The sequence below is a fragment of the Chrysochloris asiatica genome, unplaced genomic scaffold (assembly GCF_000296735.1).
Source record: "Chrysochloris asiatica unplaced genomic scaffold, ChrAsi1.0 scaffold00034, whole genome shotgun sequence".
NCBI classification, from domain to species: domain Eukaryota; kingdom Metazoa; phylum Chordata; class Mammalia; order Afrosoricida; family Chrysochloridae; genus Chrysochloris; species Chrysochloris asiatica.
This window is the reverse complement of record NW_006408552.1, coordinates 2,851,209-2,873,021: the sequence shown is the minus strand read 5'-3', so window position 1 is coordinate 2,873,021 and position 21,813 is coordinate 2,851,209. Positions and strand designations below refer to the sequence as shown.

At 49.2% G+C, this 21,813-nt stretch overlaps 1 protein-coding gene across 1 annotated transcript in view; it reads left to right on the top strand.

Annotated features, from left to right (window-relative positions):
* Positions 1-15,838: 15,838 nt before the first annotated feature.
* The window catches only part of RASA4 (RAS p21 protein activator 4), a 32,396-nt gene continuing 26,421 nt past the window's right edge, over positions 15,839-21,813 (top strand). The window contains exon 1 of the mRNA XM_006859828.1: positions 15,839-15,903. Within this exon, the coding sequence (XP_006859890.1) occupies positions 15,839-15,903 (65 nt within the window). The remainder of the gene's footprint in view (positions 15,904-21,813) is intronic.

Here is a 21,813-nt window from a genome sequence, read left to right as displayed (position 1 = left end):
CAACAAATCACACCATAGGGCCGCAAACCACCGAGAATCCTGGTCCAGCCAAGTTGACCCAAAGCCTTAATGATCACAACCATGAAATGGGAGTCTTAAAACAAATCAAATTTATTCTGTCACAGTCCTGGAGGCCGGAAGTCTGAAATGAAGGTGTGGGCAAGGCCATGCCCCCTCCGAAGGCTCTTCCAGCTTCCAGTGACTTCTAGATTCTTTGGTTTGTGGCTATATCACGCCTGTGACCACTTTCTCTTCATGAATCTTCTCACTATGACACCAGTTGCTGGACTTAGGGTCCACCCTAAACCCAGGATTACTTCATTTTGAGATCGTTAGTCAATTACATCTGTAAATAAGGTCACATTCTGAGGTTCTGGGTAGACTGAATTTCAGGGGAAAGGAGAGGACTCTCTTCGGCCTACCTCACTCCTCCAACCTGAGTCCCCATTAGAAAAATCTCTGCCTGAGCTGGAGAGAAAGTCCATTTGCCTATGGAACTGAGTGGAAACTCCTGTCCAACCATGACCCTAGGGTCCCTGGGTCCCTTCCCTATTCACTCATCCCCCCGATTCATTCATTCCCTCACTCAGTAGACAGGCCCTGACTTGAGCCAACCAGACTGGGCAGTAAGACTAGATGTAATCCTCACACTGAAAGATTGCCCCCTCCTCAGTGTGAGGTGAGTCCTCACGGGATGGAGAGGTACATGAAGGAAGGGCAAGAGGCCAGCAGGTAGAGGGTATAAAGGGTCATCCCAGGGCCGGCACAGAACCTGGTAAGGGTGCCTGGCCGCTCCCACTGACCACAAAGTGTGGTCAAAGCAGCCCACACAGCACTCCAACTCCCCAGAGACCAATCCGAGGAAAATAGACTTGTGAACAACAAGACGGCACCACAAAACAAGCCCAGGTTAGCCTGGGAAGGAGCAAGTGGATGGGGGCAGGGACCTGGTACGTCTCTTAAGACTTCTGTTTGTCCTTCATTTCTTTGTCCTCTGTCTTGTCCTTCTGCCTGCTTCTCACTCCATCTCTTATCTCTATTTTTAACTTTGAAAAGCTGTGGGAACTCGCTTTGCTTCCTCAGGGGAAGCTGTGTGAACAAGCCCCGCAATGGGCACCAAGGTTTTCAAATAAACAGATAAAACAAGAGCACAGCCTTTGTTCCAGGTATGGGCCCAGGAGGGCAAAGGGGCAAAAATGCAGCTTAAAGGAGAAGGGGGAAAGAAAGGAGGTCAGGGGAAAGAGACCAGGTGCCAGAGAGGGACAGAAAGACCACCCTGGAACCCCTCCCCACTGACCATGCCCACAGTCTCACTGTTTCCATGTCCTGACTCACCCAGCTTGTCCCCCACCCTGCAGCAGGATGACTTGAGTGGACTGTTCCTTTTCTTCCTCCTCACAAGTGGGTATTTGCAACCCTGTTTGGCCAGAGAGCTGGGACTCTCTTGGGAACCCTGGGTCACATGGAGGGGTCTGAAGGCTCCGGCTTGAGTGAGGGTGGGTATTAGAAGTCGATGTATTATTAGGCGAGAGGGACTATGAGGCCAAGGAGCCAAAGGAGTCAACTCCTGAGGGAGTTTGACTGGGGTGGGGGATGCTTCTAGGTCTGACCCCATTAGACTAAGCTCCCAGGGAACATTTCTACCTCAGAGATAATGATGCGGCCAGTATGACTTGGAAGAGGGGTCCCAGCCACCCTCTATGTCCCCACCCCCACCCCGGCTCTGAGGGTTGACAGCCTCTCAGGACCCATTAGTGAGCCCCAGGCTGTTACTGGGACTTCCTGGGGGGTTTTCAGGGATGTTGGAGACTTGGTGTTATAGAGGTCCAAGATGCCCTACTTACTGGGCAGGGTCTGAGCTGCCCAGAGTGTGCCCTGAGGTCTCTGTGCCCGCAGGATGGTGGCCCTGGGCTCACACGCCATCCCTGTTAGCCTCATCCCCTTAGCCCAGAACTCAAATCCTCCCCATCCATCAAGATGACCCAAACATCATTGTCCCTACCAACCACCTTTCCTTAGCAGGTAGTCTCTTCCTCCCGAGAAACAGCACGGCCTCCTCTAACTTCACAAGGGGAGAAAAAATCACCATGAACATCAGCCCAAGGCTGATTCCTACGAAATAGAGATCAGACATAACCTCCTCTCGCCAACATCCCTCCCACAACACTTTCTACAAGGTAGCTTCCAAAAATGTGTAGAAAAATGAAATTGAAGGATTATGGAATTTTTGCATGAAATTTCTGAAGCTTCCTTGTACTTCTGTTTGGAGTTTGATCATTTGTTGCAATGGCCACACAGAATGTACAGATAATAGTCATGAGAATGGAGTTTATTAGGGAAGGAAGTGTTTACAGTTCAGGATGAGAACTGACTCGGGATATAGTTCTTTGATTAGGGCATTCTCTTCTTAGTCATGCCTGCAGGCAGTCGCAAGGCCCGGTGGGCAAGTGCAACAAAGCTCTTTAGCTCCACCAATAAGTGTCCAAAGCACCCAGCTCTGTTAGCGAGCCTCCTGTCCAAGGGTGCTCAGCTCTCCCACTTGCCCACAGCAACATCTCCTAGAACAGCTGCTTCTGTATTGATATTTTTCTGCCATTGCTTCTCAATGTCCCTCACCACCTCCTATGTTACAGCTGTCTTCTGAGTCTAGGAGGTTCCCAGCACAGGGACCCCATGTCCAAAGAATACCCTTCATTTCTCCTCTTCTTCTATGTGGTAATTAGGCCCCCTTTCTGCCTCTGGGATGGCTCATTTTGAGGCTAGTGGAATGCCAAAGCTAACCAATCCCCTCATTAGGGTTCTGTACACCTCATTTGAATGGCTCCACCCCTACAGAGTTCCATTCACCTTATTTGCATGATTAGCAAACTGTCCAATCCCCTTGGTGGACCACAAGGACCTTATTTGTATAGCTCCACCCAATCACCTGGCAGACATTACACCACCATGACTATGGTTGTGGTGTGCCATTGAGTTGGTTACAATTCAAAGCCATCCCGTATAGGGTTACTGGGTCTGTAAATCTTTATAGGAGCAGGAAGCTTCACCTTTCTCCTTCTTCAGAGCAGCTGGCAGATATGAACTGTGACCTTGAGGTTAGCAGGCCAACATGTAACCCACTTTGTCACCAGCGTTCCTAAAAATAGACCTTGGTTCCATGGCTTTAGGCCTTATGAAAGTGATCCATCACACCACACCCTCTGAATCTGCAGAACTCCAAGAATACCTCCCACTGCACAGAATGGGTGGTAGCAGAGAAGTCAGAGGTACAGACCCTCTGTGTCAGCCCCTGTTGGCTACTTCAACCCAGCTGCACAGAGAGGTGACCGTGACTCAGAGGAGGGGCTCACGGGGTGGGGGGAGGATACACATGACAACAATAGGAACTAACCCTTGCACAGTATTTCCTATGTGCTCAGAACTGTGTCAGAGCGATTCATACACAGAACCTGTTGTTGTTGAGTTGACGCTGACAAATGGTGACCCCTTATGTCTCAGAGCAGAACTGTGCTCCAGTGTGTTTTCAATGGTTGATTTTTCAGTAGCTATCCAGACCTTTCTTCCAAGGCTCCTCTGGGTGGACTTTGGGTTGGCAGCTGGGCATATTCATCATTTATACCACCCAGGGCTCCTTTGCATCGAGGAACCCTGTTAATCCTTGGGTCAACCCATGGATGAAGAGATGGAGATCTGGTGTGGTAAGTGCCAAGAGAGTGGGAAATGTAGGGACCAGGACCCAACTGTGGTTGGGAAGTCAGGAGGGTCAGGGATGTCTTCATGGGGGTCTCGGGACTGAGAAAGTCAGAAAAGAGAAAAGGTCACTGTGGGTAGAAGGAGCAGTGTCTGCTAAGGCCATCACTGTAGATGACATTTAGGAACCAAGTGTTTTGGCCAGGCCGGAGCCTGGGGTAAGTGGACCAGAGTGGATGGGGGTGGGGCCTGGGGTCAGGACTGAGTCCCAAGGGTGGCGGGGAACCCTCTTGGGAAGGCAGGGACTCCCAGCTCATCCATTCCTCTGTTAGGGGACCCAGCAGAAGCTCCTGGGGACAGAGCTAGTGTAGAGACCCTTCAGTCTCTGATCTTGGCAACAGCCGTTGGTGGTCCTCTTCCCTCCCCCACTTCCACCCCCAGCTTCCTCAGTAGCAGGGTGAGGCCGGGCGTTTCCATCCCCTTTCTGGAAGGTTCCGGAGGTTAATGAAGGCAAAGCACGAACTCCATTCAGGGGGATGAACTTCTGGGAAGAGAGGAACCTGAGCTAGGCCAAGGGCCAAGGGCGGGGTGGGCAATGGCTCCTCTAGTCACGGAGTCTGTCCACCTGATGCACAGGCCCATGGTGTGGACCCTCTGACCAGTCGCTTGCCTCCAGAGGGGTCTGAGTGACTGTCAGAGGCATTCGACAGAGACCCCTTTTCTCTCCATCATGGTTGGCTTCGGCATGGGCTCTACAGGAAGTGGGTTCTCAGGGGTACAGAAGATGTGGTATTGGCTGTCGCCAGCCTTCCTGCAGCCACAGTGAAAAGGAAAAACAAAGACCCCTGCCCTCAAGGATCTGGCATCGCCACCAGACATGCCTGGTGTCCCCTCCACTATCCACATCATCAGCACCCAGCCCCTGGCCAGAAAGCTGTGGGACAGGAAGAGACTGTGTGGGGTCCAGCAGGAAAGGATGATGGCAGCCACACAGAGGTGGGAGAGCTAGGAGGGACAGTGGGGTTTCGTTGGTGTCAGCTGAGGACACACAGAGGCCAGGGTTCCAGTTACCCACAGTGCACCAGGAGCTGTGGCAGCAGCCAATCGGTGGACAGATGGGAGGGCTGTGCACACGGGCTGTTTGAGCCAGGATTCAAAGGACGTGACTGAGTTCTCTGGGCAGGAGCCAAGAACTACCCACTCCACCTTTCCATGTCCCTGCTGGGCTCCATCCTCCATCTTCCTCATAAGGTCCTGGTTCCTGTCAGCCGAGCTAGGGCCTCTTTGCAGCCTCTGGATTCCCAGCCTTCAGCTGGCAGGCAATACCAGGACTCCTCGGTTTTCATTTGCCTCACCATGCCTTGGTTTCCCACTTTGGGAAAGAATAGAGTTTTCACCTACAGGGGATGGGGATGAAGGAGTTAAATGGTAGCACTTTGAGGAGGCCCAAGAAAAAGGCCAAGTTGGGTGTCAACATCTAAGACCACAAAAGACCACCTGATGAGGTCTCTTTACAGCTGGGCGGAGCGTCCTCTTGGCCCCACACCCACATGCACCAAGCGTCCTCTTGGCCCCACACCCACATGATACCAGCTCTAAGACCACGCTCAACCACCCCAGGGATGCCCAAAGGGACCTGCCACCTGCAACCCCACAAGGGTCCTTGGGGAGAGCTGAGGGGACTCCCCCTTCCCTCCTTCCTTGGCCTGTTTCTTTTTCTGACTTCCTGCCTCTCAGACTATTTTCCTCTATCCATTTATCTCTCGGTGTCTCGCTATCTATCGCTTTGAGCAGGTAGATATAACGCCTATCCTCCCAGGAGAGCTGGGGGTTTTTGCTTTAGTGCCTTCAGCCATTGTGGCTTACCAAAAGTTTCATAGTAACACTGCTTTTGGATAGCGGAGAAACCTGTATTCAGTAAAAACTTTCTTAAAATTTGAAAGAGAAATAAAGACTTTCTCAGACCAAAAACAAAACAGGATGATCTTGTAAAAGTGATTTTGCCACTCTTTGTCTACAAAATGGGCATAAACTTGCATTGTGTCCCTGAGCTGCTGATTGATGACAAGATCCAAAGAGTTGAGGAATAGTCCACACAGAATAAGACTCAGTACACGCTTTCCCCATTCATAAAATGGGATGAGAATCACAGTCCCTGGCTTCTGTCGGGACTAATGAGAGGGCTGCAGGCCAAGTTGCCCATCAGCAGAGATCAGCTAGAGGAACCTGGATGACATCAAGACCAACGGCGGGAACTTCCAGCAAGATGGTGGACTAGGCAGAGGCTCTACACAAACATTCTACAACCCAGATACGAGAGACCAAAGGAAACAGACACAATGAGAATCCTGGAACCCTGAACTTCTGAGGAAAGGTTGGAGAAATGGATGGAGTGCTTTGCTGGGACAGTGAGAGACGGAGACAGACTGGTGAATGGCCAACCATCTTGAACTTTTGTGAGTAGCTTTGGTGACAGAAGATGGTCTAGAGCAGATTCATATGGGAAAGATGAGATTCCTTTGTTTGCCCCATGTTTTCCTGGTGACCAGAGATATGGTCAGCTCCTACCCTCATCCACCACAAGTGCAGATCCTGCTCTCCAGGAGTTCGGAGCTGCATGTTTCGGTGCCATGCCAGAGTGAGGCAGGGGCTGGCTGCACCGTTTTGGTATCTGGATTCAGGTGGGCTCCGCTTCAGGCCCACAGAACCCACAGAGCCACCAGACCAGCATTAGTCTAGCAAAGACCCTCATAACCAGTCAACCTGCTGACTTGTTGTTGTTAAGTGCTGTCAAGTCAGGGCCAATTCACATCAACCCTGTATAGGGTTTCAGTGGAGTGGCTGGTGAGTTTGAACTGCTGACCTTGTGGATCAAACCAACCTTGCTGGCAGTTGCCCTGAAACCAGACACTGAAACCAGCTCCACCAGGGGCCTTCATGAACTACTTCTGAATTCAGTGCCCTGAACATAGAGAACACCTAGGCCGATAGAAACTTCATCTAGGGCCAAGAACTCCACTGCCACATCCCTCCCATAGCCACTTCTTGAGCTCCCTGGCTGGCAGGAACCCCCCAGAAGTTTCTCCTCTCTGAGTCCAGTGGTTGCACTGTTTTTTTGTTCTTGTTGTCTTTGTGTTTTCCTTTTGTTGTTTTGTTTATTCTTTTTTCTCCTTCTTTTCTTTTCATTCCCTTGAATTTTATCCTTTCTATCTCTCCTTTTGTTTTTCCTTCATCTGTTTCTTGCTCCCCTCTTTCTTTCTTTTTTTTTTTTGATTTCCTTTTGATCTTTCTGTACTAGTCTCTGCTTTCTCTTTTCATCTCCCTTCCCCTAGTTTTTTTTTAATAAATGTTTTATTGTGAATTATATTATAGTTTACATGGGAGACCATTGGTTTTACATTCATTCTATCATATATTGTTTCATTGCCATAGTTACATTCCCGTCCATGCATCATCAACCAACCAAAGGGTATACCCTGCAAGCAGCTCCCCCCCCTCCCGCCCCCCGTCATCAGCACACAGCCTCTTTCCCTCTCTGAATTCCCCTAGTTTTTTTAAGTGGTTTTGGGGTTTGTTTTTCTCTCTCTCTCTTAGTTTTCTCTTCCATAACTCCACTGTCCTGTCCATCTTTTCTCTCTTTAGTTATTATATTCTTTTTTCCTGGTTGCTGCCTGTTTTTATTTCTTTCTTCTCCTTTATTATTTTCCCTTTTCATTGTTAGTTGCTTGTTTGTTTGTTCTGTTTTGTTTTCTTGTGTGTTGGGGGTTCTGGGGGAGGTTCTCCTCTTTCCCACCCAATGGCAGCAAACGTGCCCATACAACCCAGCCACAACCATACCTTCTGCAGCTCCATCATAAGACTAACTAGAATTGGCAAGTGCTAATACCAACTCTTGAATAAGGAAGATCATAGAAGAATTGATGCCTTTGAGTTGTGGTGTTGGAGGAGAATACTGAAAGTGCCATGGACTGCCAAAAGAACCAATAGATCTGTTTTGGAAGAAGTGCAACCAGAGTGCTCCTTGGAGACCAAGATGGCTAGGCTTCGTCTCTCATACTTTGGACACATTGTCCAGAGAGAACAGTCGCTAGAGAAAGATGTCATGCTGGGTAAGGTGGAGGGTCAGAGAAAAAGAGGAAGACCCCCAACGAGATGGATCAGCCAGGTGGCATCATTGATGGCATCAAGTGTGGCGGCAGTAGTGGGGTTGGCCCAGGATCGGACATTGTTTCGTTCTGCTGTGCATGGGGTCACTATGAGTCGGTTCCAACTCGATGGCACCTGACAACAACAACAACAACAACAACTCTTGGAGTCCTGGCGTAGTGCTGTGGGATCATGTACTGGACTTCAAGGTTGGTTTGAACCGCAAGTTCAGCAGTTCAAATTCATCAGCTGCTCCTCAGAAACCCTACACAGGGTCGCTATGAGTCAGAACCAACTCGAAGGCACTTAACAACAACAACAGCAATATCAATTCCTAGAATACTGTTCAACAATAGACAACAGCCAACACCAGTCAAGCCCACCCTAAACTGAGGTGCACCAACAGCAAACAGACAACAGTGCGCACGCTCCCATTCTTTAACTCTTCCCATAGGGGAATACTCGGAATCTGTCAGCATATATCCATCAATTAAATACAAATACTACAACACCACAATGTCCTGGAGACAACAGTTTTAGCTCACAGGAAAGAATGGCCCAAACAAATGATGCAGAGCCAGAAAACATTTCTAAAGAATAAAAGGAGTTAACTGAAAAAGAACTCAAAAGAATATTACTTAGGTGTCTTACAAGGATTGACAGAGAGATGGAGGTAAACAAGGAGAATACGGAAAAAAAGCTTTAGAAGAATTCAGGAAGACACTACAAGAACCAACAGACAAAATAAATGCAAATTTTGAAATAGAAAACCTGCAATTAGAAATCCAGAAGATTATTACTAAGATTTCAAAAATGGATAATACAAGAGACATGTCAAAAAGATGGAAACAACAGAAGAGTGGTTAAACAAACTTTGGTGCATACACACACTGGAATATTATGCAACATTAAAGAATAACAAGGAATCTATGAAATGCCTCACAACATGGTTGAACTGAGTGAAATTAATCAGTCACAAAAGGACAAATATTGCATGAGACCACCGTTGTAAAAAGTTAAGAAAAGATTTTCTTGATAAAAGAAACATTCTATGATCATTAGTGGGGAGGGAGAGGAAAAATTATTCACAGGCTAGAGGGCAGACACACGTTAACGTGGATGACGGGGCAGGCAATATACAACCAGAGGAAGGTTAGCAGGGGAAGGGTGAAGGCAGCAGGAGACACAGGGAGGAATACAAGAGTTAAAGTGAACAGAGGTAAATACTAACTGATGGTACATGGAGGGGACTGCAATCATTGTACTGAAGCAAAGTGTATGATTCGTTGTGTGTAAAACTGATGATCTGCTCTGTAAACCTTCATTCAATTTGCAATGAAAACTTAGTTTAAAAAAAAACAAACTGCTAATGCTCTATTCATAGCCACTCGATGTGGTACCCTCTCGGCAGTACAGCTTGGCCTTTCAGATTAGGCAAATGGGGCCCAGAGAAGCTGAGCCACTTGCCAACCATCTCACAGCAGACCTTCCTGTAGCAGAAGAATCAGAATTTGAACTTGGCAATCTGCTTCTAGCTCCCACGTACTGAACCACAGGCTTCCTCCTTTAAAAGCGGCGTTAATGCTCCATGTCTAAGATGGAATGAGTGAGGGTATCAAGACTAACAGGATGGCAGGAGTGGGGAGCTAGGGACAGAGCTCCTGAGGACTGCCCCTCTGGTCCTTTATCCACTGTCTAGTCCAGATTTCCTATCACATAGTCATTACTTGACTTCCTGGAGCCCTGGGTTAGTCCGGACTCCAGCTTTCAGCATTGGAAGGTCTGTCTACAGCTAGGTTCTCGGACCTCTGTAGGGAGGCTCATCTTGCCACCCATGGCATCCTCTGCTCCTTCCAGTCACTCTTCTCCAATGTCCTTCTTCCTCCTTCACTCCCACCCTCCTCCCAGAAGTCCTCTCTGCCTCCCACCAATTCTAGGGGGCCTTGGAACTCCCATGGGTCCTGAAACCTGGGCAGGCAGTGGGCTCTGGTTTTGAAAAGGGCTTTGCTCCTTGACACGGATTGTTTATTTTCTTCAGGAAGTCTATAGACATGGGACCTCAGGCCCTTGAACGTTTTGAGGTCTGAGGAGGGGTGAGTGGAAACACAGTAGCTCCCAAAGATAAAAAATATAAAACAAAATAAAATAGCAAATGTTTATTTAAATGTCTTCAAATACAACATAAGCCCAGCTTTCATCCATTGTCAAATTTAACTTTTCAAACACTTCAGTACACACGAAAACAACTCATAGGTCACATTTTCTCACTTGGGAAGAATCCCCAAAATTCCCAGGAAGGCACGATGTTTGCAAAGCAAGTGTAACCAGCCGCAAATCAAATGAGCCACTAACTTGTACTCAAATACCTCCCAGAGCTAAGTTACACAATCTTTTCAAATATTTGTGCAGCCAAAAAAAGCCCCACCATATAAAGTTGGGGTATGGGTGCCTTTTTAAATGTTTATTGGGATATGGAATCGAGCCACTGGTTGATGTAGGTCCCAAAATAGTGCCTCCACCCCCTCCGAACCCTCCCCAACCCACCCATGACGGGCAAGACAGAGCAGCGTGCATGCTCAGGAGCTCCCAGAGTAGAATGTTCTTTGTTTTTCTATCACCCAATTTTATCCTAAGTGAACCCTCATTCCACAAGAAACAGAAACTTCATCAGTCAATTGGCATCTGACCACCATGGTGGGGTAGCCCTAAGGTACTCATTCTTGTCTAACTGTCTCTCTCCATCTCCTGAGGGGGCTTGTTGCTATTGTTGTTGTTGTTGTTAAGTGCTATTCCAATTCATAGCAACCCTGTACAGGGTTTCCAATGAGCGGCTGGTGAGTTTCAACCACTGACCTTGCAGTCCAGTGCATTAACCCATAGTGCCGTATCTGCTGGCCTCCCAGGGCTCTGCTGGTGGGTAAAGACCCACACTTGCAATGCAAACACTTTTTCTCTATACATGATTGGTCTGCTGTGAAATTCCAAAGCATGTATGGAAACGTGTATGAAAACTCTTCTTAGCCAGGCAACACACTGACTTCCACGAGCCTGAGGCACTTGGACTAGAGTGGGCTCTATTTTGATAAAAAATAAATTATAATTTATGTTTTACAACTGCTTGAATAGGAAGACAAATATAATCCAGGCCGGATCCATATTGATTACGATTATACGCATTCTTTTCCTTCTGATTTTAAATTAAAATTTAATTTTTTAAACTAAAACATTTTCATGGGTTCCTAAAAATATCCTGTGGGCAGGGACATGCCATCCAGCTGCCCAAGTGGGCAAGGGACCCAGGGAGGCTTGGGGGCAGGGTAGACACATGTTGTTGTGAGGTGCTGCTGAGTCGGTTCTGACTCATAGGGGCCCAGTACATAATGGAACAAAACACTGTCGAGTCCTGCACCATCCTCACAATCGTTGCTATGCTTGAGCCCATTGTTGCTGCCACTGTATCAATCCATCTCATTGGGGGTCTTCCTCTTTTTCACTGACGCTCTGCTTTACCAAACATAATGTATCCTTCTCCAGGGACTGATCTCTCCTGATACCAAAGTACAAGAGACGAAGTCTCACCATCCTGGCTTCTAATGAGCATCTGACTGCCCTTCTTCCAACACAGATTTATTTGTTCTGGCAGTCTGTGCTATTTTCAATATCCTTTGCCAACACCATAATTCAAATGCATCCATTCTGTAGTCTTCCTTATCCATTGTCCAACTTTCACATGTATATAAGATGATTGAAAATACCATGACTTGGGTCAGGCTCACCTTAGTCTTCAAACTGACTTTTTTGCTCTTTTAACACTTTAAAGAGGTCTTTTGCAGCAGAATTGTCTAAGACACATATACTAACACTTCAAAATATCAACCCATTGCCTTTCCAAAAGTCAAGCCCACCCATGTCATTCCTCTACTCCAAAATTTTCACAGGAGAAAGACCAAGCCTGAGGTGGCAATGAGGACAGTGTAGCTAAGGGTCATGCCTCAGTCACTTAGAGGTCATCATGAGTGTAATGAAAGCCATCACTCTTTTTTTAAAGTTTTTATTGTGAATTGAGTGATAGTTTATATGGGAGAACATCAGTTTTGCACTCATTGTTTCATTGCAATGATTACAAACTCCTCCACGTACCATCATTCAACAGTATTTGCTTCTAATCCCTCTGTTTTTTGGGGGGTGGAGTGGGGGGTGGAGTGGGGTGTACACCAAAACACTCAGGAATATATAATCATTTAAACAAAAGGCACATTCTGCAAGCCTGCCTCCTGGCCACCAGCATACAACCTTTCTCTTTCCATGAGTCTAGAGTCCTCAGCTGCTTCTTCTCTCCATGTCCTCATCTCTGCCTCCATCTCTGGTGTCACTGCTTCTCTGGATAGGGTTCCACATTCTGTTCATGCTCTTCTCCCTTGATGGTCCTAGGGTCCTCTGTTCCTGGAATGTAAGATTGACTACTCTCCCCCCTTTTATGTTATAAAACTTATACCTTTACAGTTGTGACAGTTGCAATTAATCATGATAACAATTACTCACTATTGAATCACAAGAATCTTATCCCCATCTCCTTTCACCAGACCCATCTAGACAAGATGAAAACTTTTCAGTAGGGATTCTACCTTCCCCCGCAAACTATGAAACTAAACTCCCTCTTGAAAACTTGTAAGCCAGTCACTTCATGCCTTTATCGCCCCCCCATTTTAGGTAGGCAATGTCTAAGTTGCCCATCCCTATCACCCCAGTGTAGTGGAGGTAGGATAAAGACTCCTTTCCTCTCAGTTGGTATTTTGAGCTACTACATCCACAAGAATAGGTCAAGTTCATCAAATTGTAGCAATTTACACTTGTGAAAGTCATCACCCTTGACTAACCTGTATTCAAGGCCTTTCATTGGCTGGTTCCTGCCTGCTTCTCCAATCTCATGCACCACACGCCTCACTCTTGGATGCTTCTAGAAAGCCTGCCCAACCTTTACCATGCCTCCAAGTCTTTGCTCATACTGCTCCCTTCCCTGGGAGTGTTCTCTTCCCACCTTGACCACAAGAAGCTCACCTCTTTTCCAATCTGCCTGGACAGGGCTGATAAAAGGAGATGAGGATAAGACTCTTGTGGTACAATAGTGAATAATTGCTATCAGGACTGACTGTGAGGGTTGGAAATGTAAAGGTAGATGCTTTGTGAGGGTTGGAAATGTAAAGGTAGATGCTTTGGGAGGGGAGCAGCTGACTTTGCAGTCCAGGGGCAGAGGTCCTTGGGACCATCAAGGGAGAGGAGTGGAGTGCGGGAACCTACAAAGAGAAGCAGTGATGTCAGAGATAGAGGCAGAGATGATAACGTGGAGAGATGGAGTGGCTGGGGACTCTGGACTCAGGGAGGGAGAGGGGCTGTGTGCTGATGGCCAGGGGGCAGGCTTGCAGGGTGTATGTACCCTTTGGTTGTTTGATGGTGCATGGAGGGGATTGTAATCATTGCAATGAAATGAAATATGATAGGAAGAGTGTAAAACTAATGTTCTCCCATGTAAACTATCACATAATTCAGAAATAAAAAGTTAAAAAAAAAAAGAAGCTCACCTCTGCATCCCTCCAAACCCAGCTCTAAGGGCACTTTCTCTTTGAAGACCCTTGAGCTCCTCCCTCCTCTAGTTTCCTCATTCACGCTTCTGCTGAAGTATTTCTACAGCCATCTCCTCCTTTCTGTGAACTCCTTAAGGGCAGGGACCATGGTTGGCTTTTCTCTAGATCCCCGGTGTTCAGTCCAGGGCCTGGCACACAGAAATACTCAGTGAAAGCTGAGTGAGTGAGTGAATGAAGGACTGGTTGATGTTAAGTGCCACAGTCAGCTCTGACTTACAGTGACCCTGTACAGGGTTTCCGAGGCTTGAAATCTCCACAGGAGCAGAATGCCTCATCTTTCTCCTATGGAACAGCTGGTAGATTCAAACTGCTAACTTTGCTGTTAGCAGCTCAACACGTAACCATGTGACTAGGGCTCCTTACCAAGTGACTTGGGGAGAGAATATTGAGGTAGAAGAGGCAAACCTCAGTAACCAAGGATGGCTGGGAATGACCCCAAGAAACCACCTAAAACACAGCTATTAATACCCTGAGAAACCATCAACTGATGAGGCTAAAGAGCTGGATAATATGGGTGCTGGTGAGGACGTCGGGAGCTGGCACCCCTTCGTTTGTTGGAGGCACTTAAACTAGAACAGCTGCTGCAATAGGAACTTTGGCAAATCCTGTGGCGGGCCTACATGCACAAGTCTTCCGGCTCCACAATCATAATTCTAGGAATTCATCCTCAGCTATATTCCTTCACAGGCAAAATGGGGTGTGAGCCAAGTTGTTGGTGGGCTGCCCATTGGTATCAGGGGCTGGTCAAAGGCAACGAGGCTGCTGTGTATACAGCAAGCTACTATTTGTGTAAAAAATCAAGAAAATCCATCTGCGCTTATGCGTTTCTAGGTGGAGACCCTCTCTGGAAGGATGTTCAAGGGGCTAGAAACCATGGGAAGTTACATGGCTGACGGAGCAGCTAAAGAGGCTTACTTTTCATTGTAAGCTTCTCAATATTTTTTGAATTTAGAAATGTGTGTGTTTATATTATCAATAACAAAATTAAAAGGAAAACAAAAGGTAAGGAACAGAGAGGGAGACTTAGGTCCTTTCCACTAAACTCTAATATCTTCTGAATTTGCTAAAGTGTATAGAAAAATCACCAAAAAATCAAACCCATCACAATGCTATGGAAAAAAGAACTGCCCCACAGGGCTTCTGAGTCTGAAAATCTTTCCGAAGCAGACGGCCCTATCTTTCTCCTATGGAGCTGAACTGGTGGGTTTGAACTGCCGACTGCAGCGCAATGCTTAATCCACTGCACTACTAGAGTCGTTATATACAAAATAGGTGGGAAAAAGACAAACTATAAGAGAAACCAGCATCTGTGCCAGGACTCACACACAGAACCTCCCAGCATCTTTGGCAGATGTTATTGGCCCTTCTTTGCAGGTGATGAAATGAAGCCAGCTCCTAGAAGTTCAGGATGCCCAGGGGCAACCAGTTGGAAGCATGTCAGAGCTGGGTTGGAACCCAAATCTGTAGCCACACTTGGGGTAATGCCACCCTGAGGAGCCAGCTGCCCAAGGCGTCACCAATGTGCTGGACCCAGAACTGGAATCCAGGAGGGAACCGCCATGGTGGAGAATTCTAGATAGTCAGTTCTGGGCAGTAGTCTGGGCAGGGACGGTGCCCAGTAGAAAGATCTGTGGGCATGACACCAGCAGGTAACTTCCCCTCTGTGGACCTAAGAGCCTCATTTATGTAATGGAGATGCAGGTGCCCCAAAACTCTGGGCTGTCCCGGCTCTCTGCGAGACTGCTTGTGGGCCCAGGCAGCTAGAACACGAACACTGCTTGCTAAATTCATCCCATAGTCCATTCATTCCACAGACATCTACGGAAGGCTCAGATACCTGGGCCGGGTTGCCCTGAGCAGTGGGCTTGCTCCCACTACATTTGTCCAGGCCTCCGAGCTCAGCCAGACTGGGCCCACACCCAAGGAAGGGCTCCTTGGTGTGCGCCGTCGGACAACGCCCGCTCGCCAGGCCAACTGTCCCTGACTCAAGTCCTCGGGTAGATCAGCGCCTAGACCCACTTGGAGGGGTTGATCGGCGCTCACCTCTATTCTCGAGGGGCGGTGCCACCGCCTCCGCACAGTTCCGCCCCGCCCCGCCCCCAGGCTGCCAATGAGCGCCGCTGTCCAGACCGACCCCACCCGCCCCGGGCTGTCCGGCCGCTGATTGGCCTACGCGGGCGCAGTGTCCCCGCACGTGGGGCGGGGGAGGGAGTGAATGAAGTGGAAGCCGGGCCCCCGCCCCCGCTCACCTCCCCACCCCCCTGTGGCGCCCGGTCCAGTGCTTGCGGGCGGCCGCCAGCAGCACCGGATCCTTGCTGGCGCCCAGCTCCCCGGGCAAGATCCCGCGGCACGGATCCGCGATGGCCAAGCGCAGCTCGCTGTCCATCCGCATCGTGGAGGGGAAGAACCTGCCTGCCAAGGACATGTGAGCGTGGCCGGGGATGGGAACCCCAACTTTCCGGGGAGGGGTGCCGCCCCATACGCCTGACCTTTCCGGGGTCCACTCAGTCCTCCGGCTAGCAGAGCAGCGGCCAGGGTATAGCCGCGGTGGGGAACTCGAAGGGAAAATGGGGACAATGAGATTTGTGGACAGGAGGTGACAACAGGGGAAAAGGGTGTCAGTGAAGGCCACGGACTAAGGAGGGGTCTGGGGTCTGTGAGTGGGTTTAGTGAGCAGGGAGGAAAGGGGCTTTGATAGGACCGGAGCTGGGTGCCATGGAGACATGCTCGGGAGACAGCCTAGTGAGCTGCCAGGGCTGTGGCTGGAGAGGGGTGGGGTGACCCCTAGATATGAGAAGCCGGGTCTTCCTTAGTTCCGGGGCTCTCATTCCGGACTGTGCACCTGACACACATCTGTCCCTTCCACGTTCCCCTGGGGCCCAGTGGACTGACCCTGAGCTTTGTGCTGGGTATTTGGGAAGGACCGGACAGATATGGATTCTGGGATTCACGCAAAATGAGGAGGCTGAGTGATGCCTTTCCTGGTGTCCTCTGCTTTCCCCAAACCACCCCTCTAACCCTCACGACCACTCAGCAAAGCATTTCTCAGAATCTCATTTTGCGCCGAAGTTCCAAGTGGCCCAGCCTAGTATCTAGGGCATTCCCTGACCCTCAGCTAGATTTGGGGAGAAGGTTTGAGGGACCCCTTGTTCCATTCTTTTAGAAGGTACCTGGACTGAGGTACCTTTCCTTTTGTTCCCCATCTTGGTTCTGCCACTAGAGTCCCTGTATGCAACCTTAGGCCATTCTCTGCTCCTGAGTCCCAGTTTTCCCTTCTGTAAACTGAGGGTTGAAATCCCTTCCAAAGTGAAAATCACAGGGGTGCTGGCTGCCTGGAGCAGAGGGAGGGTGGCGGCGACATTGAGTCCAAAGTCTGCCAAACTGGAGCCTTCCCCACCCTCAGGCTCCTCAGTGGAGAGGGGCTGGGGGCAAGGGATGGCAGGGCATCTCTCTTTCCCACATGAGCTTCCCCACAATTCTAGTTCAAGGCTCCATAACCTGGCTCAGCAGTTGCCATGGCAATGGATGAGGGAGGGGTAAGGGAGGGGATGAGCGGTCACAAGGTGGGATTCTGTGTACAGTGGAGGTGGGGCAGGAGCTGGGAATGGGGTCTCTGACGTGGAAATGCTGATGAGCTATGAAAAGGCTCTCAGCCCTTAGGTCCAGCCTGCAAGTACCCCCCCATGCTGGTACCAGGAACTAGGTCATCTTGGCCTCCTCTGGTTGGTGGCAGCTGGGAGGAGCAGCCCCCCCCCCCTCCGTCTGTCGCCTCCCTCCCCTTCAGCAGCTGGGCTCTAGTGCTTGCTTCAGACTCTCACCAGCCCAAGGTGTCCACCTGGCAGCCAAGGTACCCTGGTCTCCCCCTCCCCCAACCCATCCCTGCCTTTGCACAGCTGAAGGACTCTGGGATAGGCGTCTCCATCCTGGGACCCCCAAGTTCTGCCTCCAGAATCTTTTTCCTTACCTGCCCCCTATCCACCTCTCTCTACCACCTCTTCCCTGCTTTTTCCACCTGTCACCCCTCCCTTAAGCCTGGCTGTGGCTCCCTCAGCCCCACACATTTACTACTGCCCTGGAATATGTGAGACCTGAGTCCTGGTGTGGCGCTGTGGGCTAATGCGTCAGACTGCAAAGCCATTTGAACTGCAAGGTAGGCGGTTCAAGCTCACCAGCTGCTCCTTGGAAACCCTATACAGGGTCGCTATGGGTCAGAATCCACTCGAGGGCACTCAAAAACAACAATAACAATGCCTCCACAGCACTCCCATTCAACGCTCTCCAGAAAGTTCCTACTCATCCTTCAGGACCCCTCTCAATATCTCCGCTCCAGGGATATATCTGCGCTCTCTCGAACAGGTGTTGTTGCCCCTGCTTTGTGCCTTCCAATGGGTTGAGACTTATAGGAATTAGAATGCAGCCTGTGTGTAGCAGTTACTCCGTGCCCATGTCTGCCTTGGGGGCAGGGACTATGACTCATTTGTCTTGACATTCTGAGTCCCTGCTGAGTCCCTGAGGGAGAATAAGAGGTGACCAGGACCTTTCTGTTTAATCTTTTTATTAGCCCTAGGAAGTAGATATGCTCAGTTTGTAAATGAGGAAATTGAGGCCCAGGGTGTTTAAGTAGCTTGCCAAAACTACATAGCAGGTGATTTGAGACATCAGGATTCAAATCTTCTCAGTCGGCTGCTGGAATGAGCCAGGGACCTGGCTGGGCCAAAGCTGCAAGTTGGCTGTGGGGCTCTGTGGTGGACACCGGGACTTGCAAATCCTATGCAAAGCATTTGGCTTGCAGGGGCTTGGAGACTATAAGTAACCCTCATTGAGTGTGTCCTCCAGCCAGGACTTGCATACTTCTGGGGACAGGGAGCCCACCACTTCTCCTGGTGATCCTTCTTTTGTTTTTAAATTTTGTTGTACTTCAGGAGTTACTTTTGGATTAAGGTTTAAAGATTGTCTAAGGCAATCGATACGCTCTGGTGGCGTTGTTGTTGTTAAGGGCCATCTAGTCAGTTTCGACCCATAGCGACCCTGAACAGGGTTTCCGAGGCTGTAAATCGTTACGGGAGCAGATCGCCTCATCTTTCTCCCACGGAGCAGCTGGTAGTTTCGAACTGCTGACCTTGCAGTTCGCAGCCCGATTCGTAACCACTACGCTACCAGAGCATAGTGGTTACCAATCGGGCTGCAAACCTTAAGGTCAGCAGTTCAAAACTACCAGCTGTTCCGCGGGAGAAAGATGAGGCTTTCTACTCCCATAAAGATTGACAGCCTCGGAAACCCTATACAGGGTCGCTATGAGTCGCTTCCGACTCCACGGCACATCACTACCACCATGGCAATGGTTTCAGGGATTCATCCACCCTCCTTGGCTCCAGAAGTCTAGAATCCACAAGTGTTTGAGATTCAGTTCTGCATTCCCCTTTGATCAGAATTCATCTACAGGATATTTGATGAAAATGTCAGTAATGGTAACCTGGGCATCCTCCAGGTCTGATGGGCTCATGGCAAAGGAAGAAGTTGTTCATGGAAGCAATTAGTCACGCATTCCGTTTCCTCAACCTATTCCTTCTACCTGTGTGGCTGCAGGTGAATAGAGACTAATTGTTGTGCATTGAATGGTCACTTGCAAGTTTTTAAGACCCCAGGAACAATATGCACCAAACTAGGAGGTAGAACCGAAGCACTAAACACATTAGGCTGATTAACTGAGATGACCTATAAAAACTGTGACCCCCAAATCTCCATAGTGGTCCATCTTGTCTGAGACAGTTCTGAGGAGGGCTTAGTCCTCACACAGAACTGCCACCTGCTTCAAGGCCACTTCTATCCGGGGTTTTTGCCACAGCACAGTTCCGTATCGCCAACAGAGACCATGGCCTGCCTGCTTAGGGGTGACTCTGGGGTTGGTGTCAGTAACTCATGGTCACCCCCTCATGGGTGGAGCCAGCCAGAAACCCATCCCCAGTGAGCAGAGCTGCTGCCCATCCCAGTTGCAGCCACACATCACCCTGGGGGGCACAGGGGAGGAGAAGGAAGGCTCCTCGAAACCCCTCCCCTCTCCTGTTAGTAAAGGTGGAGGCCCGCCTCGGCCTTGCAGCCCTGACAGGTAGGTGACAGGTAAAGGCATTACTGTCTTTATGTCTTTTCCCTTGCCACCACCATGGACCCTGGGGTCATTTTGGTGTCACCCCCCCCCCCCATGACAGTGTCAGGGGGCTTGGTCTGTACCACCTCCCCAACCTGTGCCGTCTTTAACCACCTCACTTTGTCTGTTTCCTGTCCCTGTCTCCTGTTCTGGGTCCTGGAATCACCCAGGCATGGTGACCAGTGACCCACTGTCTCCCACGCCCTGGGGACGGGCCTGGGGCTATTTTGGAGTTTGCCCTGATCCTCCCCTTTCTAAGCCTGTAAACTGCCAAGGCCCTAAATATAGAGGCCCCACAAGAAGCCAGGCTGAGCCAGAGGCAACTGGTGTGGGAAGGAGAAGTAGGAGAGGGACCCGTTTAGGGAGCTCATTGGGGCAGCGGGGACTGGACTGGGACCAGGTCCTCAGGGAGCCATAGTTGGGCCCAGCTTCTTAAACCTGGCTTTAACCCACTCTTGACTTTCTCTTCTTTGTGTCCCACCCAGCCCATTGCTACCTTCGAACCCTCCCATCTGTCCCGGCTTCCAGCCCTTTGCCCATGTCAGTGATCCTGCCTGAAACCCAAGCCGGCGGGCTCACCATTCATTCATGTGTTCACTCCCATTCCATTCATTGAGAGCAGAGCATTAGGCTGTGCTGGGCCCACAGGGAAAAGCCAGAGAGCATATGTCCCAAAATGTCCCCTGGGCCTGCAGATGGGCAGAGGCATTCTCGTGCTGGGGGCATCCCAGAGAGTCACACGCAGGGCTTGCCTGCCTCTGCCTGCCCTGATCTCCTCACCTCTTGAGCTCATTGTACAAATACAATTGATGGTCACTCTTGGATTTTAAATTTGTGGGTTCACCTACTTGTTAAAATGTGCTTGTAACCCCCACATCAGTCATTCCTGAATATGCACAGAGCAAGCGGCAAAAAATTTCAGTTACCCAACGTGCAGGCGATTGAAGAAGTTGAAGGCGGTAAAGCTTTGCCTTTTTGTCTCAGCTCTCATACTGTAACCAAGGGTCCTTATCACAGTCTATTTAGTGCCGTGGATTTCAGGGGGTTTTTTGGTTTGGGTTTTGTTTTTGTTTTGCATTTTGGTGATTTTCATGGCTGTTGTTTCACTGTTTAAAATGGGCAAGCATCGTGTTGATGTTTTAGCTAGCATTCCTAAGCTCAAGAAGGCTTTTACGCATTTATTTCAGTGCTGCTGACTTCAGTTCAGTGTTAATGAATCAACAATGTGTATCAAGTAAGGTGTCTTGAAACAGAAAGATATTTTTTTAGAAAAATTTTTTAAGTTATGTATTGACTATTAGCAAAAATCAGACCGGGGTCCTGCAGAAACTAACCCTGCCCATTCAATCAATCCCTAGTAACACAGTAAATTCAGGATTCGCTAATTCAGTGTTTGCTACAACTCTAAATCATTACTACCACCTATAAAAATAATAACTGGAGTCCTGGTGTGGCGCTGTGGGTTAATGCACTGGACTGCAAAGTCCATTTGAACCCCAAGGTTGCCAGTTCAAGCTCACCAGTTGCTCCTTGGAAACCCTATACGAGGTCGCTATGAGTCTGAACCGACTCAAAGGCACTTAACAACAACAACAAAAACAACCACCACCCATATTAACAATAGGAGTCCTCATGTGGCGCTGCGGGATAAACGCTGGACTACTAACTGGTTCAAACATATAAATGTCTCCTCAGAAACCCAGGGTCACTATGAGTCGGAACTGACTCAGCTGGCACTTAACCTTAACAGCAACATAAGAATTAGCTCTGTGTGTGTGTGTGTGTGTGTGTGTGTGTGTGTGTGTGTGTGTGTGTGGCTCTGGACTCTCAGTTCAGCACCTGCAGCACACAGGGGGCTGACTGACTGAGGCCTGGAGTCCTCTGCCTTCAGGGTGGGTGGGCTGGGAGCTGGAGGAAGGGACCACTGAATAATGGGGAGGGGTACCAGTTACAGCCAGTAGGCAAGGATTCAGGCTGAGAGCGGCCCATGAACTGGGGTAACAATCGCTGCTCTACTGGCTGGAAAACTGAGTCTTGGCAGGGACTCCACAGGCGTCAGGAGAGCTTTCATTTTTTCCTGAGTGGCTTCCTTTGCTGCACAAGCCCCTTTTGAGAAGGGAAGTCGGGCTTGGAATTCCCCAGCTTCCAACATGCAAATCCACTTCCTTTTTTAAAAAAAAAAAAAAAAAA